Source organism: Austrofundulus limnaeus, unplaced genomic scaffold (assembly GCF_001266775.1).
Source record: "Austrofundulus limnaeus strain Quisiro unplaced genomic scaffold, Austrofundulus_limnaeus-1.0 Scaffold1281, whole genome shotgun sequence".
NCBI lineage: Eukaryota > Metazoa > Chordata > Actinopteri > Cyprinodontiformes > Rivulidae > Austrofundulus > Austrofundulus limnaeus.
The window spans coordinates 59,785-67,066 of NW_013953683.1; the positions used below are offsets into that span (position 1 = coordinate 59,785).

General features: G+C 42.5%; 1 protein-coding gene across 2 annotated transcripts in view; it reads right to left on the bottom strand.

Moving 5' to 3' along the window:
• vwa5b1 (von Willebrand factor A domain containing 5B1) overlaps positions 1-7,282 on the bottom strand; it is a 77,706-nt gene that overhangs the window by 55,552 nt on the left and 14,872 nt on the right. For both annotated transcript variants that reach the window (XM_014031608.1, XM_014031607.1), the window contains exons 4-5: positions 6,538-6,757; positions 6,237-6,391 (exon numbers count right to left, since the gene is read on the bottom strand). In XM_014031608.1, coding sequence (XP_013887062.1) covers positions 6,237-6,391; positions 6,538-6,757 — 375 coding nt within the window. The remainder of the gene's footprint in view (positions 1-6,236; positions 6,392-6,537; positions 6,758-7,282) is intronic.

Here is a 7,282-nt window from a genome sequence, read left to right on the forward strand (position 1 = left end):
TATTATTATTAAAAACAATTTATATTAATATTAAATCTATGGACCCACTTGCTGAATTTTGAGGGAAATTTGATTTTAGCATGTAAAAACACCTTCCTTTGATTTTTAACATTTTAAAAAAATCCAAAGTCTCTTTAGGATAGAGGTTCTCAAACTGGGGTCCCGGGACCCCCAGGGGTCACCAAGCTGTATCTTTGGGGTCCTCAACAAATTGTTAATTTGATTTAGATTTTTTAAAAAGCACATGTGGGGAACAATGAACTTAGTAACACAAACATTTTAAACCAAAGTAAAAATAACTTAAAAATGACAGAAAATGAATTATTTTTAAAGCAGCATGGCGTTTATGAGGGGGTCCCTGAAAGTTTTTCACACTTGTAAGGGGTCCTCCTCAGACCCAAAAGGTTTGAGAATCTCTGCTTTGGGAGCTCTGTATAAATCAGTAAAGTTTTAGTAGATAATGAATAAATGAATGAATGAATGAATGAATGAATGAATGAATGAATGAATGAATGAATGTTAGATACTTATTGATCCCAAGGGGAAATTACAGTTCAGAACACCCGATCACAAGACGACAGAAGATAAACAAACATAAATATTAAACATTAAATGTAATTTCATTGTGCTCTGTACAATGAGAATAAATGCATCATCATCATCATCATTAACATCATCATCATCATAGGAGAAAAGGTGCCCCCAGGTCATGCAACCATGGACCCTGCATAGAGCAAGGATCATCATCATCATGCAGAGTTGTAATGTAACAAAGTACAAATAAATATATAAAACTCTGATAGTGTATTAGTTTGTACACAAACAAATCATGTCACACTCCAGCAGGACAGAATCATTCAAATAAAAGGACTGTACTTAAGAAGTATTTGTATTTCATGAATTACATTATTGCATTTGTCCACAGTCCTCAGATAGATTTTCATTTTGGGGAAAAGGTTTGWGCAGCCTTGATATATGTAGATAACTGAAACAGCTGGACTAGTGCATCCTAAAATTTAACATCAATTCATTATTTTAATACAACAGTCATTTCTTCATTGCTTCCAGAAACAGTCCAAACAACAAAAATTGTTTTTGACAATGTATAATTTTTTTTGTCTCAGCAAACAAGCGTTTTCCAAAACCTGGGGATAGWGACATCACAATCCCGGTGACCTAGCAACGCCAAGGCGAGCCCAGCCCCTCACCTGCTAAGCCAAGCAGAGACTCCACCCACTTCTTCACAGGACGACTGCGTTAGTTCTGCTGGTTTTACAACAGTCTTGGAGAACAGAGATGTGTGGCTTTATTTTATTTTTATTTAATTTACTTTTTATTTTTAATGGCAATGTTCTAGCAATAATCACAAAGAAAGTTGTGGTTTGTGTAAATAATTTCACCATGGTCTACTTTAGAAACTACTATCAGCAGGATTTACCCAAAGACTTTCAGCTGAAGGAAATTTCTGTCCCTAACGTTCCTCACAAATCTGCAGATGATGGTGATTATTGGAGCATGGACCGCATTCCCCCTCCCACCACTCMGGCCTGTGGGGGGTGTTTGCCTCTCCGGGCACCAGTCTGTCGCTCTCCTCTGCTGGGGTAGCCACACAACACGCGGTGCGTTGTTGTTAACCAATCCAGCTGCGCACAGTGTGGCCACCCCCAGGGCTTGGTAGGAAAGACTGGAGAGTCTGACCGAAGTCAGGCACCTTAGGCCGGCGTCACACTACAAGAAAATCAGGCCTATTTTTGCCCTTCCGACAATCTTAAGGAAGTCCAGATTAAGATAAGATAAGATAAAACTTTATTGATCCCACAGTGGGAAAATTTGCACATTACAGCAGCTCAAAACAGGACAGGGTGAGATAGAATAAAGAAAGATAAGTAAAAGAAAAACAAAAAACATTATACTCGTGATATATAACAATGTACATATAACTAGTACAGTCCATAAATGAATATACTGTATCTGCAGGTGCATATTAGTGATGGCAGTGTAGGTGAATTGTCCAAGTGACTGATAACATCATGATGTGTTATACAGTCTAACTGATAAAATCATGATGTGTTATACAGTCTAACTGATAAAATCATGATGTGTTATACAGTCTAACTGATAAAATCATGATGTGTTATACAGTCTAACTGATAAAATCATGATGTGTTATACAGTCTAACTGATGACATCATGATACAGTCTAACTGCAGTTGGAATGAATGACCTACGGAAGCGCACCGTCCTGCAGTGAGGATGTTGAAGTCTCTGAGTGAAGGAGCTGCTCACCCCACCCCCCACCCCCCCACCCCCCACGGTTTCATGCAGAGGGTGGTGGGGGTTGTCCATGACGGCTGTCAGCTTTGCCAACATCCTCCTCTCACCCACCACAACCACAGGCTCCAGAGGACATCCCAGCACAGAGCTTGACCTCCGTACCAGTTTGTCCATCCTATTCCTGTCCCTTTCGGTACATCCAGCCCCCCAGCAGACCACTCCATAGAAAAAGGCAGATGCTACCACCGTGTTGTAGAATGTCTGTAACAGAGTCCTACAGACACTGAAGGACCTCAGTCTCCTCAGCAGGTGGAGTCGACTCTGGCCCTTCTTACACAAGACGTCTGTGTTTGTAGTCCAGTCCAGCTTGTTGTTGAGGTGAACACCCAGGTACTTGTAAGAATCCACTGTCTCATTGACTTTTCCCTGGATGTTCACCGGTGCTGTGGGGGGTGACTTCCTCCTGAGGTCTATGACCATCTCCTTCGTCTTGCTGACATTGATTTGAAGAGCGTTGGTCTCACACTAGCCAACAAAGTCACTGATGACCCCCCTGCATTCCTCATCATTCCTGTCTGATATGYATCCAATGATGGCCGTATCATCAGAGAACTTCTGAAGGTGGCAGTGGTCCGAGTTGTACCTGAAGTCTGACGAGTACAGACTGAACAGAAAGGGTGAGAGGACCRTGCCCTGTGGTGCCCCATGCTGCAGACTACCACRTCAGACACACAGTCGCGGAGCCTCACATACTGTGGTCTGTTGGTGAGGTAGTCGATGGTCCATGCTGTCAGCTGCCTGTCCACTCTGGCTCCCTCCAGCTTCYCTCTCAGCAGAGCAGGCTGGATAGTGTTGAAAGCACTGGAGAAGTCAAAGAACATGACTCTGTTCGGTGCTGCAGGTAGATGACAGCATCCTCCACCCCGATGCCGGGCTGGTAGGTGAACTGCAGAGGGTCCAGTGCTGCGCTCACCACAGGAYGAAGATGGTGCAGGATGAGCCTCTCCATGGTCTTCATCAAGTGAGAAGTCAGAGCCACAGATCTGTAGTGGTTGGGCTCCCTGGGATGTGTGATCTTTGGCACTGGAACCAGGCAGGAAGTCTTCCACAGATCAGGGACCCTCTACAGATTCAGGCTCAGGTTGAAGATATGCAGGACCACCGGACAGAGCTGGTCTGCACAGTCTCCAGGCTGCAGCCTGGAGACTCCTATGGTGTGGGAGTCTCCAGGCTGTGAGTCCTGGACCCTGACTGCCTCACGGTTCATCTTCACCAGCTCCAGGAATCCAGGAATTGTCCTCCACGGCATCAAGGCGCCTGACTTCGGTCAGATGCTCYATTCTGTCCCTACCAAGCCCTGGGGGTGGCCACACTGTGCGCAGCCTGTCTACTACTGTCATAACATCGTGCCTCTGCTTATACTAGTCATCATGGATTTTACGGTTCTGAACTCCTAATGTAAACGCCATGTTGGGAGGGAAGAGTTAACGTAAACAAAAGGTTGGGAAGGGGTTGCCAACCGCAGTTTTGCATTACAACACGTTCTAAAGAGCTCAGAAAGGGCTGAACTGAAAAGGTGAAATCTAAACATCTGAGATTTATTTTGTGAATTAAATCAAATTAACATGTTTTGTATAGCTCACACTTGTATCCTAACTTGTTCTAGAACCCCCATAGTAGGTCCTCTTTAAACTAAATAAAGTCTTGTTTGTATCGTCTACATGTGGGTGTTGGTGGACAGACTGGACCCAGAATGCAGACACACGAGGACTCCAAAGTATAACTCAACATATTTTAACAAGACACGTGAAATTCAGATGTGGGGCAGGAAGTGATTTGCTCCAATTCAAAACACAGAGAAATGGATCACAGTGAGTGCACCAATGCTCTAAATGAGCTGGCACAGAGGAGATATTGCAAAAAATACACATACATCTAGGATCTGATCCATATTGTGCTAATAAAAAAAGACTTGTCGTATAATCTGGAGGATTATATGTTATATTGACAGAAATTATCTGGTGCTGCAGAGCTCGTATTATTCGACGAGCCAGATGAAAGCTTTAAGTAAATAAATAAGTAAGTAAGTAAATAAGTAAGTAAGTAAATAAGTAAGTAAGTAAAGTTTTATTTATATAGCGTCTTTCACAGAAATAAATTCACAAGGTGCTGTACATTCAGGGAAGTGGGGAGGGGGCAGTTAAGACCGGTCATGCAGCAAACACAGTTGCGCTACCTTAACAACAGTAAAACTAAAAACCACACAAGGGAAGATGAGGAAAAAAGCAAAAACATCATATTATCTCAACACTGTGACACATTATGGTGTTTATGAAAAAACCTCTGCATAGGGCAGATTTATTAGCCAGAGGAGTAAGTGAGTTTATGGGGACCAGAAAAATCCAGTCCCCTAAACCAGCGCAGCAATAGTTCAGAATATTTATGGAAACTGTTCATTCTGTGAGGCCCTCAGCCTGCTCAGGAAACCAGATCAGACGGGTGTTAGAGGAGGGGGAAAGGTGTGGGGCAGAGCCTTAGCGACGTAATCCAGCCAGGAAGATTTTAGTCAACAGCTCAAGGCCGTTGTAGGGGAGAGCCAGATTCTGTAATCAGTTGTTTTGGGAACAAAAGAGTCAGGCAGACAATAACAATTTTCCATCTGCTTTAGTGCCTGCAAGCTACAATTATTTAGTTTCAGGTTGGGTGAAACATTTAGGATCAAAGAAGCTTTAAATATCTGTCGACTTGTTTCTGCCCTGGTGAAGAGTGACGTGCTATTTTAAGTAATTAGCCTATGATAAGAATGCTATGGCTAATGCTAATGAGTTAACGCCTGTTATTTCTATGTGCTTGGATCTACTTGTAAATAATTTATTTAGCTTCTGTAAACCCAAATTAGAGTATCCATCCTGGAAAATATCTGAAAATGTGATTTAAACGATATGATCCTTACCTAAAGTGGTTGCTGCAAACTCTTGCATGGTTTGTTTCCACACTTCCAGTTTTTAGCCGTAGATCGTTGATCCACTTTTGTCGTCTTTTCACTAACACACTATTTGCGAAACATGAAAAAACCTTATATTTCTCCAGACTGAAGTGGTTGCAACAACCATACATGGCACAGAGTTTAGGCATTTTGACGCTGAAAAGAAACTGGGCTGCATTTACTTCCTGCCCCCATCTACATTTCATGACGTCGATACTACGTCATCAGAAACCCAGCAATACAGATCAGCTGAGGTGGAGACGCACTAACACAGCTGAGGATGATGAGGGATGAGAGGAAGCTGAGCTGATTGGAGGCTGACCACAGGTGTGAGAGGAGAAACTGAACTCAGGTGACTGATGTCCCAGACATAAACTGATTAAAACACAAGAACCAGAACATTAAAGCCACACATCTAAAAATCAACTAAAAAACTACTAAATAAGTGAAAAACATATCCTTACAAGACACACACACGTGTCTGATGAAAACACTCCAACAAAACATTTCACTTCTCAGTTTTTCAGTTCAAGGACATTTATGTTGGAGCAGGCCTCAGCCTTTGTTGGTTGGCTGAAAACACCTATTAGAAACAATTGTGTCGACCTTTAACTATCTGATTCACTTTTGAGTTGTAAGAATAAATATTCAACCTGTCTGATCTTCAGAGGAACGTGTTCTTTAAGGACCATCGGAGGCTGGTTCCAGTTTTTATTCAAAGCCAAAGAATGAATTGAAAGAAAAATGTGTTTCTTAAAATGTCAGCAAGTTTTTCCACTGACTTTAGTCCTCTGCATTATTGCTTCAACAAATACACAGAAAGCTGAGCCAGTGCCTGAAATAACCATTTATGGATTTATACACACGAGACAACACATTTTGTTTCCTGTACAACATGACATTGTTAAATAAGATATTAAATTTTAAAAAGCRTAAGTTGTCCATTTAAACAGGAAGTAGAGAAAAATCCTCTGACCTGCGAGCAGATAGGGAGCCCGGATCTCCAGCTGGAAGTTAAACTCATAATCCATGGAGTTGATGGCTTCTTCCTCCAGCAGCGCAGCCAACCACAGCTGGGGGACATGTGGATTGGGATCATGAGGACTTGAGGGACAGTTGTGTCTTTCACGCCTAAAAATGATACAAGTGTAACCACTCTGACACTTTGAGTCACTTTTTCTCCACATTAACAGAAATATCGACAATTGTTTTGGCAGCAGTTACCATACTTAAATTGTTTTATACTCTTCTATAACTTTCACAGACTTTTCACTTACGCTCTGGAGAAGTTTGGGGACAATCCCTGCTCCTCGTTGATAGTTCTCTGCACCCGAGGGGTACAAACAGGTGGGGATGAGACCCTGATGCCCCCGCTGGGTAGAGTGGAGAGTTCTGAAGAAGTACTGACCAGGATATGGACCGTCTCCATTGGAGGGATACTTCCAAGGTTCACCACTAACACCGTCCTCTCAAAGTCCTCATCCACAAGGATGTGCCCTGAAACATCCCAGAGTGGTCTCAAGGTTCATATGAAACATCTAGTTTTACTCCTGTTTCTAAACAAACTCTTTGAACTCAGAAGTCAGAGATGTAGAAACATCTTACACACCTCTTCCAAAAAACAGAACTACTAACTGTCATGGTCTGTGTTTATTTTCCTTAGTTTTCTAGTGTTTTCAGTGTTCCCCTGTGTTTCTCTGCCCAGCTGCCCCACATCTCCTTGATTGTCACCCTTGTGTTTCTCCCCAGGTGTGTTCTGTTTAGTAATTAGTTTTCTGTGTATTTAAGCCCTGTCCTGTCTCTGTCTTTTGTCGGATCATTGTTGTGTTTTGCATGTGTCTGGTTTGGTTCCTTGTGCTTTGCCCTCCTCGTGCCTGATATTCTTCAGAAGTTGTAAGTTTGCTGCCAGCAGCCCTCTTTTTGTTGTCTTATTAAAACTTTTTGTTAAACTTTGAAACCTGCCTGCGCCCTGGATCTGTCCTTGCCAAATCCTCACATAATGATCCGACCAAACACCCAGCC